This window comes from Raphanus sativus, chromosome 2, assembly GCF_000801105.2.
Source record: "Raphanus sativus cultivar WK10039 chromosome 2, ASM80110v3, whole genome shotgun sequence".
Lineage (NCBI taxonomy): Eukaryota > Viridiplantae > Streptophyta > Magnoliopsida > Brassicales > Brassicaceae > Raphanus > Raphanus sativus.
Genome location: NC_079512.1, coordinates 11149914 through 11171273, shown reverse-complemented (window position 1 = coordinate 11171273; position 21360 = coordinate 11149914). Strand labels below are relative to the sequence as shown.

Sequence of the window (21360 nt, the reverse complement as noted above, 5' to 3'; positions counted from 1 at the left end):
CATAAAGAAAACATTCAATTCCTAGAACGAGAGATTGGGAAGGAGTCTAGACCCCAAAACCGGCCTTACAGAATCGAGCTCTGCCAGCTGTAAAACCGGCCTTACAGAATCGAGCTCTGCCAGCTGTAATCTTTCAAATCAACAAAAGCAGCTTCAGATCCGTGCTCCTCATTCCTCGTTCCTCACGGAGATAACAATGGAAATGGAGGAGAAGAAGAAGGTCAACCCTTGGGAAGATCTCCCGACAGTCGGTAATCTTTCAAATCAACAAAAGCAGCTTCAGATCCGTGCTCCTCGTTCCTCACGTCCCAGAAATCGGCGGCCGCCGGTGTTCATAGAAGCCAACGCGTCAGATTTCCGGGATGTCGTTCACCAACTCACCGGGTCACACATCTCTGTGAATCTGCAAGAACGTGAATTAGGCATTATTGGCTTTAACGAGTCTCAGAGCATAAATGTAAATGATGATCTCTTTGCGCCGCCTCCGCCTATAACCACATCTGCTACTGCTACTGCTACCTTCCCTGCATCATCTAAAGATTATGATGTTGTAATCAGACACGGAAGAAACAATTATGATTTTATCACCCATCTTCGTGCTGCCCTCTCCCTGAGAGGGATTTCTGTCCATGAAGACTTTGAAGAAGAAACGGATGCAGTTCCAGGATGTAGGGTTTTGATCATTTTCTTTACGCCCACATACCTCCCTTCCAACCTCTTAAACATTCTTCAACACCAACGTAAAGAGTCTCTGGTGGTTTATCCTGTTTTTTATGGAATCTCGCCATCTGATTTGATCACTAACAGCAAGTACTATGAGAGTTTTGTTCCCCAAGAAGACGAGCCGGAACGGTGGCAGGCTGCTGTGAGGCAAATAGCTCACACGCCAGCTGGCTACATATTGATAGATAAGTACGTGATGCTATTTCTAGGAAGGAAGTCTTGGCTTAGGGAGCATTGTCAGTATTTTTATTTGGCAAAGGCATAATTAGTGTGATTCCTGTTAGTATTAACCTCCTTGTCCGTATTTACTAGTAGATAAATTAGATTTCTCACTCGTCTGCAAATCATATAATGTCATATTAACTTTGCCACTTCATCCTTAAAATTCTCGCAGGTACGAGTCCGAACTTATTGATGAGATTGTCAAAGATGCATTGAAGGTGATATTGTCCACTGATAATAAGAAAATGATTGGGATGGATATGAAGATAAAGGAGATTTTATCACTATTATGCATTGAATCGCCAGATGTTCGCAGCGTAGGTATATGGGGTGCCGTTGGTATAGGGAAAACAGCCCTTGCTGAAAAGATATTCCGCATAATATCTGTCCAGTTTGAGACTTGTGTCTTCCTCAAGGACCTTCATAAAGAAGCACAAGTAAAAGGTCAGGATTCCGTGACAGAGGACTTTTTGTCTAAAGTTCTAGAGGTTGAACCACATGTTATTCGGATTTCCGGCATGGAGAAAAGTTTCTTGAGGAGTAGGGTTCAACGTAAAAAGGTCCTTGTAGTGCTCGACGATGTGAATGATTTTAGAGATGTTGAAATCTTTCTGGAGGAGCTTAGCTATCTTGGTCCTGGAAGCAGAATAATCGTAACCTCGAGGGACAAACGTGTTTTCGTGTTATGTAAAACTGATCATGTCTACGAGGTCAAGCCATTAGATTTTTCCAAGTCTCTACAACTTCGTGGGACATATTTACCTGAGCTTGTCAAATTCTCAAACGGGAATCCACAGGTTCTTCAGTTCTTAAGCAGATCGAAAAAAGAGTGGAAACGGTTGTCACAAGAAATTCAGAGTTCCTCTCCCATTTACATTCAAGGTATATTCGAAAGAAGCTGTTGTGGGCTTGATGACATCGAAAGAAGTATATTCTTGGACATTGCATGTTTCTTCGAAAGAATGAATAAAAGCGATGTTGCAATGTTGCTTGATGGACGTGATTTCTCAACGCATGTTGGACTTAGAAGCCTCGTCGACAAATCACTGTTAACCATCTACCACAATATGGTGCACATGCTCGGTTTTCTCCAGGCAACGGGTCGAGAAATTGTCCGCCAGGAATCAGCTGACAGGCCAGGAGACCGCAGCAGGTTGTGGAATGCCCAAGATATTAGGGACGTGTTCATACATAACACTGTAAGTCATCAGAAAGATATGCTTTAATGTTCTGTCCCTTAGGTTTGTTCTGGCTAAGTTCTTTTTTTTTTCCTGGTGGATGATTTCATTTCTCTTGGTATTCAGGGCACATCAGCTATTGAGGGAATTTTCTTGGACATGTCGCAGCTGAAATTCGATGCAAGCCCCATTGTGTTTATGAAAATGTATAACCTTAGACTTTTAAAGCTTTATTTCTCCAAAGTGAAAGAAAACAATGGAGTGTGTTTACCTCAAGGTCTTGAATACTTGCCGAGGAAGCTAAGGCTTCTGCACTGGGAATATTATCCTCTAAGCTCATTACCGCAAAGTTTTGATCCAAAGAACCTCGTAGAGCTCAACTTGCCATATAGTTGCGCGAAGAAGCTTTGGAAAGGGAAAAAAGTAATGTTCAAGATTAATGTACTGCCACGAAGTCAATGATAAATACTTCATTGCTGATGTTTGTTTCTCTCTTATGCAGAGTCTGGAAAAGCTTAAAAGGTTGAGACTAAGCCACTCCTACCATTTAACAAAAATCCCAAGACTTTCAAGTGCGCCGAATCTTGAACTTCTTGATTTGGAAGGTTGCAAAAGTTTGGTGAGTATCAGCCAGTCTATATGTTATCTTAAAAAGCTTGTTTTTCTGAATCTGAAGGATTGCTCGAATCTGGAGAGTGTACCACCAACGGTTGATTTAGAGTCTCTTGAGGTTTTGAATCTTTCTGGCTGCTCCAAGCTAGATAATTTCCCGGAGATCTCACCAAATGTGAAAGAACTGTACTTGGGTGGGACTATGATACAAGAAATACCTTCATCTATCAAGAACCTTGTATTGCTTGAGAAGCTGGATCTAGAAAACAGCAGACACCTCAAGAATCTTCCAATCAGCATCTGCAAGTTGAAGCATCTTGAAACACTGAATCTGTCAGACTGCTCAAGCCTTGAGCTGTTTCCAGACTTGAATAGAAAGATGAAATGCTTAAAGTCTCTGGATTTAAGCAGGACGGCCATTAAAGAGCTACCATCCTCCATTTCATATCTGACTACTCTTGAAGAACTGAGATTTGTGGGATGCAAGAGCCTCGTAAGATTGCCTGATATTGCGTGGAGCCTAAGATTCAAGGTTGAATTTCGCCAGATTGACACAGACAAGTTTTCAAAACTGTGGAATAGATTTGCGTGGCTCAAGAAAGTTCAAATCTCTTAGTTTCTACTTCTACCGTGTGGAAAGGACACAACATGGATTGTTTTTACTGTCTCCAATGTAAATATGATTCTTACACGCAAATAAAGATAGTTTGGGAAGTCATAGATAGAGATGTGTTTTACAAATCTTATGTTGGTTTTGGCTTTATAATGTTTAGTGTAGGTTTTGTCAGATCGTTTAGATTTAACCCAAATACTAGATTTTGATCCGCGCTTTTAAAGCGCGGACTTAATTTTGTTTATAATAATTAAAATAAATATACATTTAGTTTTTATACTTTTAAATACTTTTTTCAAGATGAATTTTTTTTCCAATAAATAATAGTTTTCTTAATAATTTATGTAATAATTTATGTAATAATTTATTAAAATTGTTTTGATTATTTGTTCTCATTTTCTAATCTCATTTAATTTTTAGTTAGTGCTTACTGTAGTTATTATTTTAATATTGTTATTTCAAAAATCAGATGAAATTAATGTCAAAGTGTCGAATTTGCAGTTGAACCATAAATCCCTAACCTGTATATAATTTGGTCCAAATTTAATTAAAAACGTTAACTAAAAATACTATAAAACCCGTAAAAACTTGCCATCAACCTGTTATCCTGCACCTTATCTGGTAAAAGCTCAGGAACAATACTATTTTAATAAAACTGAATTTATTTATAATATATGTATATGATTGTGTATAACAATAAATAAATTTGATTTGTGATTCCTTAGATTTGATGAAGCTTATACTATGCCACGAGAAGACAATTATGGTATAGAGAACTATAATTACTTGATATGATCTAAATTAATATTAGTTTATTTTTGTTATTAAAATTTTTTTATAAGCTTAATATTTTTGGGTTATTCTTGATATTAAATTTAATTATTATTATTTATTAATCATAGATAAAACCACCAATGATTCATGATTAACCACATTGTAATTTAATAGTTCATATTTTATACTGTATTATTAAAATCAATTAAACATATCTTACATGAATATAAAAGAAAGCCTAAACTCAAGAGTCCACATTACTAAAAATACAATGGCAAACGTTATAATACATGTGTTCGGTAGGCTTCTTTTTTTTTTGAATTTTTGAATGGTTTATAATAGAATAAGCTGATTGGTTGAGTAATATATGGAAAAAATATTCTAAAAATTTAAATAAGGGAGTGGCATACCAATGTAAATAACTTTAAAAAATAAGGGCAGAATCATATTAGGGATTTTGCTTTAATAGTATAGATGATTGTCTTCCTCATTGCCCTATCTTAACACCATTTGGCCGTAGAAGAGCTAATGCAACTCGAACGGTTCCATTTCATCTTCTTTTTACCATACGACGTTATTACCTGCATAAATCATCTTCTGGGATTTATGTTCTGAATTTTATGCTAAAATAATAACTCTTTGTAGTCAGACTCTATATTTTTCGTATGAGAATAACCTCTCATGGAAATTACTTTGATAATTATGTTGATGCTGTTAAACTAATTTGGTCAAACACTATATATAACCAATCTCAATAGAATGTTAACTACAATACCACATGAACCACGATTAAAGCAAAAGTTCCAAGGCTCTCCAAAGTGCCGGCTTAGCATAGAGGGCGGTCAGTGCGACCGCCTCAAGGCCCACCCTAATTTCTTTTTTTAAAAATTTTTTTTAGTGACATATATAGTATATTAAATTTAAACTTATGTAGTATTATAAAATGTGAGTATAGAAATTTAATAAAAACTCAAATTAAAACATGTATGTTAGTTTATTTGTGTAAAAGTAACTTAAATATATTTAAAATTAGTCATTATATAGGGCCTAAATATATTTTTTTATAATATAAAGTCTAAAAGAATTTTTTTGCACTAGGGTCCTTAATAATGTTGAGCCGGCCCTGGCTCTTCACAATGTAAAACACACATTTTTATTGAACGTGACATGAGGTTTGCAAATGTAGCTTTATATTTCTAAACAAAATAAAATATACATCAACCAAACCAACATAAAAAAAAAAAAAAAAAAAATATATATATATATATATATATATATATGAATATGAATTATATATACAATTATCGTATAGTCAAGTCAAAATAATTGTTACCTTGATTATGAGACATAAAGTTTGATGATATTAGTCTATTTTAAATAATATATATATATATATGTATGTTTCCCACTGCCAAATATGCAAAGTATATACTTCATATTTTTTTGCCAAACTATATATTTGTTTGTGTGTTTTCAGAAACTATATTCTGCACAAAATATGCAAAGTGTCCTTTATATTATTTGGTCTAGATTATACATCATCCATTGTACTAATATTAAAGTATATTAGACCACTTAATATCTGATTATATTTTAAATAATATTCATTTGGTTTATGATCCGTTAGAGATTCAAAGTAACAAAACTAACTCACCTTTAGTTTTATAAGGATAATCATGAGTTAAAAATGAGATACTACTATCTAAAATTTATGTATCTCTTTCTACAATGTAAAATATAATATCCAATCATTACAAAGTATTTTGAAGCACTAAATATTAATACAAAATACTTATATATAAAAGCTAAAATATTTTCATAAAATTATTAATATACATTGATAGTTATTATACTTAAATTTTCTAAAATTCTACAGAAAAGGAGTTATTATAACTAAATTAGTTTAATAAAACAATTAAACAACTTTTTTTTGTGCAACACAATTAAACAACTAATAATTAAGAATCTGGTGCTTACGCTGAAAAACAATATTCAGTAATAGTAATATGTAAATTCTAATATTTATTTATAATCTTGCTGTATATTTATTTGTTTTAAATTTTATTAATAAAATGTAAAAAATATTAAGTATCTGAATATTATTATACCAAATATCACTACAATCTAAAATAATGCTCATAAACAACATGACCATTAAGGTTGGGTTTGGCTACGTAGGGATGTGTAAGCCAAGTCACTCATATTTCCAGGTGGTTTCAACCGTTTCATGATTGTTCCATTTGAAAATTAGTTTTAAAATAACAATTGTTATGAATCATGGTGGAAGATGATCTAAGCATTATCTACAATAACATTTGTGGTTTTGCTAAAAAGAATGTCATATCTGACTAGACCAATTATTTTGTATCTATAATAAATATTTAATGATTACCTCATTTGTTTTGGCAGAATATCCTTTGATTACATCATTGCTTGCATTTTTCTTCTATTATTGATTTAAAATAAAAAATATATAGAGAATCTTTCTTTTTGTTAAAAAAATTTATACTTTTCATAAGAAAATCAAAGTCAGACATGTAAATTTACCTTAATCTGTACTATTAAACAAGCTAAATCAATCATAGATAATTATTTACTAGAGATCAAAGACAGACTTTCACCTAAAAATGTTTAATTAGTTTAATCAACCGTTAGTTGTTTTTTCTTTTTGGTTTTAAAAAAAGAAAAGAAAAAAAAATGAGAAGAAACAGTGAACTGCGGGAAAGTGGAAAATGACTAGACTTATCCTTTTCTAACCTCAGAGTTACAACATATAACGTTTATAGTGCTGTTCGTTTGGTCGACGCAGGTCCGGCGTCAGCGGCTGCGACAATACTTTTCGTATGACGCTTGTTCGTTTCGTCGACGCAGGGATCGGCGTCCAGTGTCCAGCGTCAGACGCAGCGTCCAGCGTCAGACGCCGAAAAAACCAGCGTCAGCGTCAAAAAATCTGCGTTTTTTACTTTATTTACAATTTTACCCTTAACCTAATTCATTATTTACAAAAAAAAAAAACCTAATATTTGACGCAGCCGCTACTCTTCTCTTCCATTTGACGCTTCTCACAGACCTGTAGATCTCCATCTCTCTCTCTCCATCTCGTGCTCTCTCCCCATCTCGAGCTCTCTCTCCATATCGTGCCCTCTCCATCTCTCCATCTCTCCATCTCTCTCCATCTCTCCATCTCTCCATCTCTCTCCATCTCGTGCTCTCTCTCTCTCTCCATCTCGTGCTTTCTCCATCTCGAGCTCACTCTTCATCACTCCATCTGGAAACCAACGGGACTCACCTCTTCTTTCTGTTCAGACCCCTCAGGCTCTCAAGCTCTCGACGACCCTCTTAGCACTCTCTCAACGGGACAAACATCTCGTGAACTCTCTCTCCCCGTCAAACATCTCGTGAACTCTCTTGAGGTCTGTTGTTTTGTTCTGTTTGTAAAGTTGTAAGATGTAAGAACTGATGCTCTTTAATTGACTTCTTCATTATTGAGTATTGATATTTATATGTCACAAAGGTTGAGGTTTTTAATTTTAATTCTTTAAAATTAATGGGTTTGCAGGCTCTCTTGTCTCAAGCTCACACTGTTGAGCTCACTCTCTCGAGTCTTCAGTTCTTGAGGTTTGCAGGCTCTCTTGTATCGTAGTCTCTTCTCTCTCACTTACAAGTCCACATCAACTTTACTCTTCAGGTTCATTTCTTTTTGATAAGAGCTTGTATGTTTGATAGAAGCTTTAATAAGAGTTTGTCTTTTTGATACTTGTAATATTTCGTTGCTTGTATTATTTCGTTGCTTGTATTATTACAAACCTCAAGCTTGTATTATTTCGTTGCTTCTACAACCATGTCACAAGCTTTAATAAGAGTTTGTCTTTTGATACTTGTAATAATCTAGCAGTGTGGTCTCTTGGTTTCTGTAAGTCATTAATTTTTTTTTTTTTTTTTCAGCCTGCCAAGCTCTCACTCTCAAGCTCACTCTCTCTTTAAAGTGTAAGTGATGCTGGTTCCTGTTTTTAAGCAATCGAATGATGAGTTGATGTTCTTAAGCCCAACTAGTACTACTTGTTACTTGTGTCTTATGTTGTGTTGCTTGTAGCTTCTTGTTTCTTGTAGCTTGTTGTTTTAATCTCTTGTGGTTATTCTTTATGTTGTCTTTGCAGGTTCTCTCGTATTTAAGCTCACTCTCTCCAAGCTCAGATACTTGAAGCCGATAGCATTCTCTTCTCTTCCCCTGAGTACAACTATTCTGTCTCAGGTAAACCCTTTTCATTGTTTACCATAAAGATTGTTTCTTTATATAAAAAAGGCTTTTGGTTTGAGGTATCTTCTCTTTAGTGTGACAGAGATTTGAATAGGGTTTAATATAGAATCCATGGTTTTGGTTTGTTTCAAGACAGTATGCTTATACCCGTTGTATTAAAAAAATCTCTCTAAACATGAGCCCTGCTTCATTATATGGTTAACTGAAATAATTTAGATGGTGCAGAGATACAATTTAACTCAAAAATGAAGAAGTTTAATGGTCGTAAGATCTTTGCTTGTCACTGTCTTGTCTAAAAAAAAATCCACAGTTTAATTCTCTTGTGTTGTCTTTGCGTTTGGTTCTTCTCTGTTGCTATATGTCTGATTTTGATACTGATTTTGACTCTTCTCTTTCCTCTTGTTATTATCTTCCACAGGTCTTCAGAGCTCTCTCTCTCTCTTCTTTGCCGCAGCTCGAGCTCTCCCTCTCTCTCTTCTGTGTTTTGGTAAGATTATTTCATCCTGTGTTGTGGTTTATGGTTGTGTGTTCACTGAAACCGGATTCTTTACTTAGTTCTGAGTTTCTTTGTTTGGTAAGTCTGCGTTTGATATAAGTCTTGGAAACTGGATGTTCTTTACTGCTTGCTTATTGAGATGGTTGTGTTGTGTGCTTGCTTTGTCTCAGGCTCTTTAGTGTGACAGAGATTTGAATAGGGTTTAATAGATTTTATTCTTTTACTTTGAAATTATACATGACTGAAATCGAGCTTGACTATTTTTTTATTTTTACAGGCTCACACTTAAGCTCACACTCTCAAGCTCACTCTCTGACGTTGTTCCTCTCATTTCTTAAGATGGCAAAAGATGTAAGGCTCTCTCACATTAGTCTTTCTTTATTCACGTGGAGTTGCTTTAGTTTAAGATGGAACTGTCTGGTTGTCTGGAACTGTCTTTAGGTTGTATGGAACTGTCTTTAGGTCTGTGTTTGAGAATATACTTATCTCTTGCCTGTTCTTTTGTGTTTAAGTTTTATTGAGAATTGGTTGGTGTGTTTTAGACTTGGACTCCCGAGGAAACTAGATATTTTTTTCAACTGTACGCGGAAGAGAGAAGAAAAGGAAATAAGAGTACGACACCAGTAGGAAGAAATACATCAAAAGCTTGAGAACTCTCACCGGAAAGCAAAAGCATTTGAGCTGAGGTTTAAGAAGGGATTTTCTGATTGGAAGAAGGACTTTAAGAACAAGTACGACACCAGTAGGAAGAAATACATCAAGATTAAGGCACTGACTCAAAACAGGACAGGGCTTGGTTATGACAGCATGGGAAGAATTCTCATGTCAGATGATTGGTGGAATGAACGTGAAAAGGTCAGTTTAACTAGAGTTTTGCTCTTTTTTCTTCAAGTTATGTACACTCTTTATCTTCTCTTTATCTTCTCTTTATCTTCTGTGGACCTTATTGCGATTTGAGTTGCAGTTTCCTGGACTGCAAGTTTTGCTTGTGACTAATCATTGCTTTTTTTTTGTTATACAGGAGTGTCCTGGGATTAGAAAATCTGCGTGCAAAGAAGTTGACAATATGGATATGTATGAAGCAGAATTTGGCGGTGTAGTAATAACTGGAGCTGAAGGATGGAGTGCTCAACATGGAGAAGCAAGTTTGAACTCTAGAGTGGGTGGAGATGATGGTGATGAGGAAGCTGATTCTCAGCCAGCAGCAGAGCCTCAACCATTGGAGACAGAAACTCAGCCACCAGCTCAGACACAAACCCAACGCCAAATTCAGCCAGCAGCTCAGACTCATTCCGGCGGAAGTTCAAGAGCAAAAAGAAGGCGTAAGGAGAAAGACATGGTTGTAGAAGCTTGTGACAAAAGGACTGATGCTATTGTGGTGAAGAATAGGATAGCGGAGCAGATGTTGGAGCGTGAAGAGAGACAGAGAGTGGAGCGTGAAGAGAGACAGAGAGTGATCTCCATTGAGAATGTGCTAGAGATTTTGTCTTCACTTGCCGGAGTGGAAGAGTGGTCGCCATTGTATGAAGCAGCAATGGAACTGCTTATAGATAGTGAAGAGAACCGTAGGGCCTTTGTTACAATGAAAACAGATGAAGCTAAGATTAAATTTCTAGAGCTTAGGACTAAGAAAAAGCGTTTTGATTGACTAGTATGGAGCTTAGGACTAGTCTTCTTTTGTGATCTTGTTGGCCTGACTTTTATGAGTCTTTTGTTATCTTGTTGGTGTTGATCTCTATATGAGTCTTTTGTTATCTTGTTGGTCTGATCTCTGTATGAAACTTGTTACTTTTATGGCTTTATATATATATGGAACTTAAGTTTAAGTTTAGTATGGTTGCTTGTTACTTTTATTACAGCTTGTTTTCACTAAAACTGTTACTGTTATATAACATGACTGTTTCTGATTATGATTATATTCAATGTTTTGCAGATGATTAAAAGATGGATATTGGAAGATGAGGATGGTGATTATGACGATGAGCTTGGCTTGTTTGATGTGGCTACTGAGAGAGTGAGTCATCGAACAGATAGAGGAGCAGGATGGCGTTATGTTCAACAGCTTATGTATGAATCTGATCAGCAGTGCTATGATATTCTTCGGATGCATCAGAGAACTTTTAAAGCTTTGTGTAAGTTGCTAACTGAGCAATATGGATTGAAGGAGTCTCACAACGTCTACCTTGAGGAATCTGTTGCAATGTTTCTTGAGGTTGTTGGTCAAGACAAGACTAAGCGGGTTATTGCTTCAAGGTATCAAAGATCATTGGATACGGTACAAAGGAAGCTTGATGATGTCTTATGTGCTCTTCTCAAGTTTGCAGCAGATACACTAAGACCACAAGAAGGCGAGTTTGAAAGAGTAAGTCCTGTTGTGAGGAATGATCGTCAGTATTGGCCTCATTTCAAAGATTGTGTCGGAGCACTTGATGGAACGCATGTCCCGGTTCGTCCTCCAAGTCAGAATGCAGAAGCCTATAATGGTAGAAAAGGAGTTACAATGAATGTTCTTGCTATATGTAACTTCGATATGAAGTTCATATATGCATATGTCGGAGTACCTGGTAGAGCACATGATTCAAAGGTCTTGACTCATTGTGCGAGGAATGAGGCTTCTTTCCCACATCCTCCTCCTGGAAAGTACTACCTAGTTGATTCCGGATACTCGACCAGGACAGGGTATCTTGGTCCGCATCGTAATATGCGATATCATATTCCTCAATTTCGTAGAGGAGGACCACCAGTTAGTGCACGAGAGCTGTTTAACAAAAGGCATTCAAGTCTGCGATCATACATTGAGAGGACATTTGGAGTATGGAAAGCAAAATGGAGGATTTTGGACCGTAAGCATCCAAAATATGGTCTGGTCAAGTGGATTAAGTTGGTGACAGCGACGATGGCGTTACACAACTTCATACGTGATTCACATCGGGATGATCAAGATTTTTTAGAATGGGAAAATGTTGATGTTGGAGTTGCTCATAGTGATGGTGAAGAAGAAGAAGGTGATGATGATGATGATGATGATGATGATGGTGGTGGTGGACATATTGAATATGAACCGAGAGGTGATACAGCAATGGAGGCTTTGCGTGATAACATCACAAACGGATTTGGTAGAGGTCGTTTACCATATTAAATCATGTTTAAGTTAATGATTTTTTTTTAAGACTTGTTGTAATATTTGTTTTATCAACCAACTTAATTTCATGTTTCTTTTATCTATAAAACATATTTGCCTTATTTGTTTGAAGTGATAATTTTGAAAATTAAATGTATGATTTTATCATATTTACTTCAGTATAATTTTTTTTAATATGATTGATTATGATTATAAAGTAGTTTGATGTATTATTTTTATTTTTATTTAGCTTATGATTTATGACATCAAATATTTTTATATTTGACCAAAAATTTATTACCAATTAAACATAATATTCTTATGGATGTAAATATATTTAAACTACATTTTATTTATTTAAAATACAATTTTACAATTTTTAAGAAATAAAATATGAATAAATGAAAATAGTCGCAGCGTCAACCAAACGAACAACCCAAAACAGCGTCATGCGTCGGTGTCTTGCGGCTGCGTCAATTTCCTGCGTCTTCGAAACGAACAACAATCGGCGTCAGCGTCGGCGTCGGCGTCAACGTCGACGACAACCAAACGAACATCAAATAAACGAGTTTGACGCAGCCGCTGACGCTGACGCCGACGCCGACGCCGACGCTGACGCTAAAACCGGCGGCAACCAAACGAACAGGGCTTATACCCTTCCTTACGTTGAGCCGTTCGATCATAAAGAGTAACGTCACATAAACGTCAGTCCTACAGATCCAACGACGTAGAACGACTGAAAAGCACGCCAACCCTGACTGACGTGAAGAAATGAAACCAAAGACCGACATAACCGTGTTTTGCACTCAAATCATATATAATAACATTACAATTTTTATTTTTCTAATCAACCATTTGTTATTGTTGAGTGTTTGTTTATCTCGCTCACCTAAATTTGCAACCAAAAAAAAAAGATTTGTTCTGATCAATATTGAACAGAAAACTAAGAAACCCATTTTTTTCTTCTTCGAAAGATCTGAATATTTTATTTTCTGAAATTTCGTTGAAGAAACTTTGAGATTAGAGGAAGAAATTTCATTTGATCTGCACGTTTCTGGTAATTTTTTCATTTGGAATTTTTCTTTTCATTTGTTTTTCAATTAACGGATCTGAGTCTTTGTATAAAAGATTTTCTGAGTATTTTGTAATTCGAATATTTATAGTGCTTCGATTTGATTATATCGAATCTGGGTTTAAATCGAATTGATCTGATGATTATATAGGACCTGTGTTGAATCAAATTGATTATATCGAATCTGGGTTTAATGCAATTGATTGAATTTCGTAGCTGGCTTGAATCAAATCAAATAGATGCAAATGATTCTCATCTTTAATGTTCTGAAACGACAACCTTTTTTAAAAAAACATTCTTCTGTTACTGTCAGAATATAATTTTGTTTGTTTGTTTAATAGAATTGAGAAGAAGAAAAAAAGGAACAACAATGAGCTCTGAGCAAAACAACAGCACAAGCTTCCCACCAACAGAGCCAAAGCTCTGCGACAACGGATGCGGTTTCTTCGGGTCACCTTCCAACATGAACCTCTGTTCCAAATGTTACAGAAGTCTCCGGGCCGAGGAAGATCAAACCGCTGTAGCAAAAGCTGCTGTCAAGAACTCACTTAAGCTTCCATCTTGCAGTCTCATTCTCACACCAGAGCAAAAGCAGCCTCTTGAAACCAAACCAGTCTCTGCTGTTGTAACGACTGAGCCGTCGTCTTCAGTTCCTGTAGCCACGGGACAGGAGGAGGTAGAGCCGTCGAAACCTGCACGGACGAACAGGTGTTTCAACTGTAACAAGAAGGTTGGGGTTATGGGGTTTAAGTGCAAATGCGGCAGCACGTTTTGCGGGAGCCATAGGTACCCGGAGAAGCACGAGTGTAGCTTCGATTTCAAAGAAGTTGGACGTGATGCAATCTCAAAGGCCAATCCTGTGATCAAGGCGGATAAAGTCGAAAGGATATGAAAAAAAAATTAGCAAACCTTTTCTTTTTATTAAGTAATTTGGGTTTTCTATCTTGTCTGCATTTGATCAGCTTCTTCTTTGGATGTTGATCAGTTGATGTGATGTGATCATGTTTGGTTTCTATGAATCAAAATGAAAATTGCTGCTCTTGGTTTTCTCATGAAACTTAAGTCTCTTAAAAAAGAGTCCTATCTTTGCTCGTATATCATGTGTTTATTACCTTCATAATCGTAGTCTGAATGGTTCTTGTTTATTACATCGTGTTTGTCAACTTTATTGTTTACTACTTGCTTAGTATGTTTTATCTCTTCAAGTATTTCTACATGCATGAATGATTCATTTTTGTTTGCTTGAACTAAATGAATGTCTCAAATTTGGTGATACTTTAGTTGCTTTCTTTACATCCACATCCTGCTCTTTTAGTTTTATAACTTGACTTTTTGTCGATGTTTTGACTGTCATTGAATATACTAGTTTACTTAAATTCACTTCTCTTTCTTTTTGCTGCAGCTATTTCTGATAGCTGAAATTATACTTTCTTAAATATGGTTTCTGATTTAAACTCAGAGACCAATCAAGAGAACATAAAGAGTTTTGTTCTACTTGCAATTCACAGATGCAAAGTCGTACAACCTGGCTTTGTTCCCATTTCTTGTCAGGAGCAGAAGTATATTGATACTCTTTCTATGAACAAATTGGACATGATTCTTGGCTGTTCTATATGATCTTTGAAACATGTTTAGCCCTCGTGTTAAAGGAGAATTTCATTTAAAATTATGTAAAATTCTTCAAGTAAACTATTCCATTTGTATACATAAAGTAAATCATATATCTTTAAAACCAAAAAACGGAATCAAACTGGAACTGTATTGAGAATTGAATGGGTACCCAAAATTCTATAATACTAGTAAATCATATATCTCTAAAATCAAAAAACGAAACCAAACTGGAACTGTATTGAGAATTGAATGAGTACCCAAAATTCTATAATATAGTTTATATATTTATAAATATTAACTGTATTTAGTTATAAAATAATCAAATAATTTTAAAAAGTCACAATACCTTAAAATTAAATTACCAGAATACTTTTTATTCAAAATATTTTAAATTATCTGTATTATCCGAATTTGTATATGAAAACCCAAAAGATTTGATCTTTAATAAAAAAACTCGATATTTTGACTTTTTAACTCGAATTAACCAAAAAAAAAAACAGATCCAAATTCGGACTGAGTGAGATCCTAAATTACTTTGGATATAAGCTGGTTTCCCAACTAAGCTACGAAAAAACAAAAACCCAAAATAACCGAACGAAACTAAACAAAATTTTCTAAATATCCAAACGGATTCTAAACCTTTAGAATCGAAGAACTGAAAGAACCGATCCGAAAATCGATTGCCCATTGTTACTTTTAACTGTATATTTTGCAATATTGGAGAAAGTGTTAGGTGTTAAGCGGACGTAACGCCTACAACGATTAATCAGACGTTTAGATTAATAGTTAACTAGTCTACAAGTTTACCAAATATAATGATACTAGGTGATACACGCGTCATGCGTGGAGTCAATAGACTAAAAGAGGTTATAAATTTTAATCTACAGATATTGAAAAGATAAAATAAATAGTGATATATTAAAAATATATAGGCCTTTTTTAATTTTGTCTTTTGTTTCAAAAAGCATGTTTTTACTAAAACGTTTCGAGGGGCCACGAGATAAGGGGGTTCAGTTATTGGATTTGATTTCTCTTTCATCACTTAAGATATTTAGATATGGTTAACTAAGATCAATCCCAATATCTAAGAAGATTAGAAGCTGAATCGAGTGACTAAAGTCTCCGGTAATTCGGACTGATGGATTGTAAATCGGCAAAGGTCTTTGGTATACCATGGATCTTACCTACTTTTAGCCATGGTATATAGGATTTTAGGATAGATTAATTATGTTTTGGAGTCTAAAAAGCATATTTACAGGTTCAATAGTGGTTGGAGGGAAGATGGTGATTTTGGAGCATTTGGAGCACTTTAGAGATTTCACCCGAGATGACCATATCGACAAGCATTTGAGGTCGACACGGAGGGATGCATATCAATCGATGCACACTCTATGACATTGATCGATGGCAAGCGCGCAGAAGCTCATTTGGTAACAGCCGACTTGAAGCCCAAGATTCCATTTAATTACCAAACTACCCCTGACGAGATTTAACCTAATATTTATACTTTGCCAAAGTGTTTGAGGCAGAGAGAGCTTTCTTGTATTCCTATTTTTACTGTAAAAGTTTTTTTAGGATTTTTAGTGTTGGAGAGAAGATCCAGAGAGATTGTGATTGGAACTCCATTATCTATTATTTCTATCTATTATATTCTATGCAATTCTATTTAATGTTTATGATGTTTTGCTTAGTTATGTCTGAGTAATCACCTTTTTTAGGTTTAGGGTTCAAATAAGTTATGATAGATTAGCCCAAAATATAGATTATTGAGTTGTGATATTCATTTTTGAAGATTGTTCTTAATGCTTTATGATTATCTAACCTGAACTTGACTTAGTAGATTCATCCATTGATCTATCTTCTCTGAGCTAGGAATTGCTAGAAACAAGCGAAGCTGATTTAGCAACCCTAGTGAACACGTTATCAACCTGCGCTAAAAGCTTACTAGAGGCGCGTCGATAGATTCTCCTATAGAGACATCGATCGACACGACGCAAGGCATATCGATCGATTCTCCTATAGAGACATCGATCGATGCTTTCCTGGATTATGACCCACAAGAGTTGGAGAATCATTGGATCTAATAATAGATAACCCAAGAGACGAAAGTTGATCGGTTATTGTTATTGTTGAGTTCTTTAATATCATACAAGCATTTCATATAGCATCAATATCATTATAATCTTGAGTACCTGAATACAAACCCTAAGTCTAACGCCTTCATCATAACTGTTAAACCCCCAATCAATCAATCGAGCAATTGTCTTGTTCACTGTTTTAGTTTACTTGTAATTTATAGTCTTTAAATCTTCAACCTATCTTAGTTTAATATGATCTAGTGTATGTCACAGCTCCTTGTGGATAAGTACTATAATTTGACCTCTTTTGATGAGAGTAATTGTTGCTCTAGGGTAATTTGAGCAAACTATCATTCTTTCAACAAATATACATATTTAAAAGAAGTTCATATTAAAAATGATATTTGACTTCGAACTTAATCGGAAAGAATTATGTAAATTTCCAAACTTAATCTCTATCACCATTTATGTTAATTTCGTAATTATAAAACTTGCTGCAAAAGTTAAGGGTTTGAAAAAAAATTAATATGTCATTCATTTTTAATGTATTTTGCAATCACTCAAGATTGCGTTTAACTTTTTTTATATATGGCATTTTTTAATGACAAACAACTATTCTATAACTCAAACTTGAAGTGACCTGGGTAACCACACCAGAATAGAACAACCAATAAAAAGTAACTCCATATGAAAAAATCTAGCTGCTTTCGCTAAAAAATCTGAAAGCTGATTGCGCGCTCGAAGAACATATGAAATCTTGAAGTTTGGGAAGTATATCAGTAGAGTATGTATCCTCTCCAGTTTCGTTGCAAAGCTTGGCCAAGCATCAGGATCCTTTATCATAGTAATCATGTCCTTGCAGTCTGTTCTAAAGCGATGGCATGTCGAGTGTTGAAGCATATTTTCCATCGTCCATCGCAGTGCTTCTAATTCCGAGTGCAAAGTTGATTCTCGTCTTAGACAATTTCGTGTTCCCATTAGTTGAGTGTTCCCGCCACTATCCATCTAAACCCATTCACATCCACTAAATTTGTGACAACCCATCCTGCGGAACCACCCGTCCGTAGACCCAAGTTTACAGCGCTGCAGCGCACCGACCCAACCTCTCCATTATGAGTTCTCACTAACTCCATAATTAGGTTGTTGGTGAGGTTCAAACCCCTGACCTCACCTTTAACAACTCTCCACAAGACAAGATATCACCAATTGAACTGAAGATCAATCATAAATGTCAGATATCTCATAAAATACATGAAATATTAATAAAATTTTTATAGAAAAACATAATTATAAATCGTTTATATTTCCAAAATTCAAAAAATGCCATATATCATTTATGAATCATAAAAATATGATATTTGACTTTAAACTTAACCGAAAAATTATATAAATTTCCAAATTTAATATCTGTCAGCATTTATGTTAATTTCATAATCAAAACATCACATATTATTAGTTTTACAATAAAAATATTACTTTGAAACCAATGTTTAGTTAACGATCACAAGTGAGAACAACCTTTCTACTTTCGGAATCCTATAATTGTAATGTTCAAACCATAAAACAACACACTACATTTGAACAAAAAAAAAAAAAAACAACACACTTCCATCTTTTTGGTAACAGCACTCAGCCAGTCAACCTGATGTAACTATTAGTTTGTGAAAGTTCTTGAGTTCTATTATTCACAGTCGATGGGAATATAAAGCCAGTACCGTTACAAGATTTCAGGAACTACATCCTAAATTATATGAACAGAAGATTTACAATATCTATTAATAGAATCTGTGAGCATATTCTAATAGTAACCGATCTCATATATTCTGTGAGATATAAAATAGCAGCCAGTACATCATGTATTGTATTGTACTCAAAGTATTATATGTAACTATATCGAACCTTGTCATATACTGATCCCGGTAAATGACGTTGGTTACACAGAAAAATAAAAGTCTTACTTGGAAAACGGCAATATTATCTTATGATTTGAATATAATTGAAATCATAAGATAATATTTCTACAAACAAACACCATAAGATGTTGATAGTTCAAAAACCATGGAGTTGAATTTCCGTAGTTAGTGGCATGATTCGTTGTGAAATAAAGTTAATTTGGGAAAGAAATTCTTGTAAGCAAGAAACACATAATCAAGAATCTAATTCATCAAAAGAAAGCTCAATAAAGAAACGAACAACCTCAAACCGTACATAATAAAACGTAAAAAATCTACGAAGTAAAAGAACCCAACAAAATAAAAAACAAACAACCTGAAACATCTATTGAATTATTGATCCACAACCACATCGGAAAGTTTTCTTCATCATAGCCTGCTTCATCTTCCTGTTATACTTCGTGTTAGCTTGCTTTTATATATATGTAAAATATATTAGTAATAGCTACATATATATAAAATACATAGCTACATATGTTCGATTAATGTGTGAACGATTTATATATTGATAAGTAGCGATCTAATCAATAGGGTGGCCGAGTGTAGACCAATACGGCTGATTATTTTGCTGCTGCGGCATCTGAACCGAACCAAGAAGATTTGGTGGCAGCCCTTGAGCTGCCGCCATGGCTTGTTGCTGCTCCATCATTGGCGGAGATCCCATTCCGCCACCGCCGTGTACCGGCGTTTGCATCTCATCTTCCTCCAACGGCAACCTCTCGTACGCCGCATTGCTAAAAGACGCTGCCATAACTACCACAGGACCTGAACATAACAAGGGTCCCACCACACTACCTCCAACCACTTGACCTTGTCCTCCGGCTAAGTAAACGCTAAGTCCGGTGGCTGCAGGAGGGGCAGGAGGCGGCAAGAAAGATCCTGAGAGTGAAAGGATTTCGAACCGGCCATGGAGGCTAACCACCGATCCAGGTGGCGAACCGGGCTGACGTATAGTGACGTTAGTGACGTTTCCTGTGCCGCTCATAACGCAAACGCCTCTCTGGCGGCGTCTTGCGAACGTAGCCATACAGTCAACTATGTCACATCCGTCTCCGATCTCCATGACGTGGGTTCGAAGCGCGTTTGCGCTGTCTCGTGTTATGATTATTGGAGCTTTAGGTTTGTTCTTGGATCCTGCTGGTCTTCCTCTTGGCCTTCTTGTCATTTCTCCACTTCCTCCTCCGCCACTTGCTCCTCCTCCTCCGTGTAAACTCATCTCTTTACCTTCACTACCGCTGTTGTTATTAGCGATGTTTTCCATATTATCGCTTGTCTCTTCGCGATCCATCTTGTTGATGGTTCGATTCATTGACCCTCCTTTTTGCTCGTGATCTTGTTGATCGGGGTTTCTTTGTTGCTGATTATGATTGAGAAAGAACTGTTGTTGTTGGTGTTGTTGTTGTTGTTGTTGTTGTTGTTGTTGTTGTTGTTGAAGTTGTAACTGGAAGTCTCTAGCGTGGAAAGGAGAAGGGAGCGATCGTTGGGATCCATGAGATTGGGCTGGATCCATTCTTGAAGACTGATGGATGAGGGAGAGATAATAATCGATTATGAAGATTTTGACCTAAGAGACTGCAGATGAACAATAAAAAAAAATTTCACAACAAATATCAAGCTGGATTTTTGTTCTTCATCTTATTATTTCTTTGATTGATTTGGTAAGGTTCGGTCTCTTTATCTTATATTCTGTTGTGATTTAAGCTCTGTTTTTGTATCTTTTACGAGTCTTAAATCTCTCTCTCTCTCGATGTTTGTCTCTCATGTGTTTGTTTGATTTTGTTTGTAAAGAAAAGAACAGAACACAAGCGAATGTTAACGAGTTCAAGCCCTTCTACTTCGCCCTACGTCTCGCCGGGATCTGATACCCGGAATCCACTAGAATCACTTAGGTTATATACACTTTACAACCATCTTAACTCAACCATAGTTCCAAACGGCTAACTTAACCAATGTGGTCAGAACTGGAGTGGTCCTCAAGCATGCTTCAGAGCCGACTTCTTCTTTTGGCTTGAAACCGAACACCTCTGTTCTTAGAGATGGCTTGAGCAAATGAGGAAACAGAGTCGCGCACGCGCCACGCGCTCGTCTTACTCCTTCTTGGACCTAACGGTCACTTATTGTCTTCATGGGCTTCGTATACACTCGGCCCAACTCCAATACTTAGCCGTTGATGAAGAAAACTTCTTCTCCTTCACTCAACAACTCAAAGACAATACTACAAAACTCCACCTTGGATTTGAGTTCTTTGATTCTAGTTCTTGGATTCCACCCGGATTCTCCTGACTGCTGTCAGTTCTGTGATAGCTGGAGTAGCTCCAGTGCATCTTGGAGCTTCCCCACTGGCAGTACCTTCGTGAGAATGTCTGCCGGATTGTACAAAGTTGGTATCTTTGTTACCTTCACCAATCCACCTGCTATCAGGTCTCTGATGAAATGAAACTTCCGAGCAACATGCTTTGTTCTTTCATGGAACACAGCATTCTTGGATAGTGCTATTGCACTCTAAGAGTCGCAAAACACTTCAACTGCTCCTTGATGAAACCCCATCTCATTCATCAATCTCTTGATCCAAACTGCTTCCTTTCCAGCCTCTGCAAGAGCCATATACTCTGCTTCTGTCGTAGACAAAGCTACCACCTTCTGTAGACTG

The 21360-nt window shown here is 36.0% G+C and overlaps 4 protein-coding genes across 5 annotated transcripts; 3 read left to right on the top strand and 1 right to left on the bottom strand.

Annotated features, from left to right (window-relative positions):
• Nucleotides 1-13: 13 nt before the first annotated feature.
• On the top strand, nt 14-3623 carry LOC108841699 (probable WRKY transcription factor 19). Of its 2 annotated transcripts, XM_056998398.1 has the most exons (5): nt 14-912; nt 1118-2144; nt 2250-2546; nt 2626-2728; nt 2800-3005. In XM_056998398.1, exons 1-5 carry the CDS (start codon nt 197-199, stop codon nt 2835-2837), a joined length of 2181 nt encoding a protein of 726 aa, XP_056854378.1. In that variant the 5' UTR covers nt 14-196; the 3' UTR covers nt 2838-3005. The 2 variants fall into 2 exon arrangements, with proteins under 2 accessions (XP_056854378.1, XP_018469962.1); XM_018614460.2 differs by having other exon boundaries at nt 2626-3623.
• A 5534-nt stretch (nt 3624-9157) lies between these two features.
• Nucleotides 9158-12127, top strand: LOC130506790 (uncharacterized). Its single transcript, XM_057001477.1, has 2 exons — nt 9158-9227; nt 10810-12127. Exons 1-2 carry the CDS (start codon nt 9216-9218, stop codon nt 12013-12015), a joined length of 1218 nt encoding a protein of 405 aa, XP_056857457.1. The 5' UTR covers nt 9158-9215; the 3' UTR covers nt 12016-12127.
• Nucleotides 12128-12840: 713 nt separating this feature from the next.
• Nucleotides 12841-14108, top strand: LOC108822232 (zinc finger A20 and AN1 domain-containing stress-associated protein 7). Its single transcript, XM_018595266.2, has 2 exons — nt 12841-13054; nt 13411-14108. Exon 2 carries the CDS (start codon nt 13440-13442, stop codon nt 13959-13961), a length of 522 nt encoding a protein of 173 aa, XP_018450768.2. The 5' UTR covers nt 12841-13054; nt 13411-13439; the 3' UTR covers nt 13962-14108.
• A 4895-nt stretch (nt 14109-19003) lies between these two features.
• Nucleotides 19004-20375, bottom strand: LOC108833798 (AT-hook motif nuclear-localized protein 26). Its single transcript, XM_056993344.1, has one exon. The coding sequence runs from the start codon at nt 20218-20220 to the stop codon at nt 19231-19233; it is 990 nt and encodes a 329-aa protein (XP_056849324.1). The 5' UTR covers nt 20221-20375; the 3' UTR covers nt 19004-19230.
• Nucleotides 20376-21360: the final 985 nt, after the last annotated feature.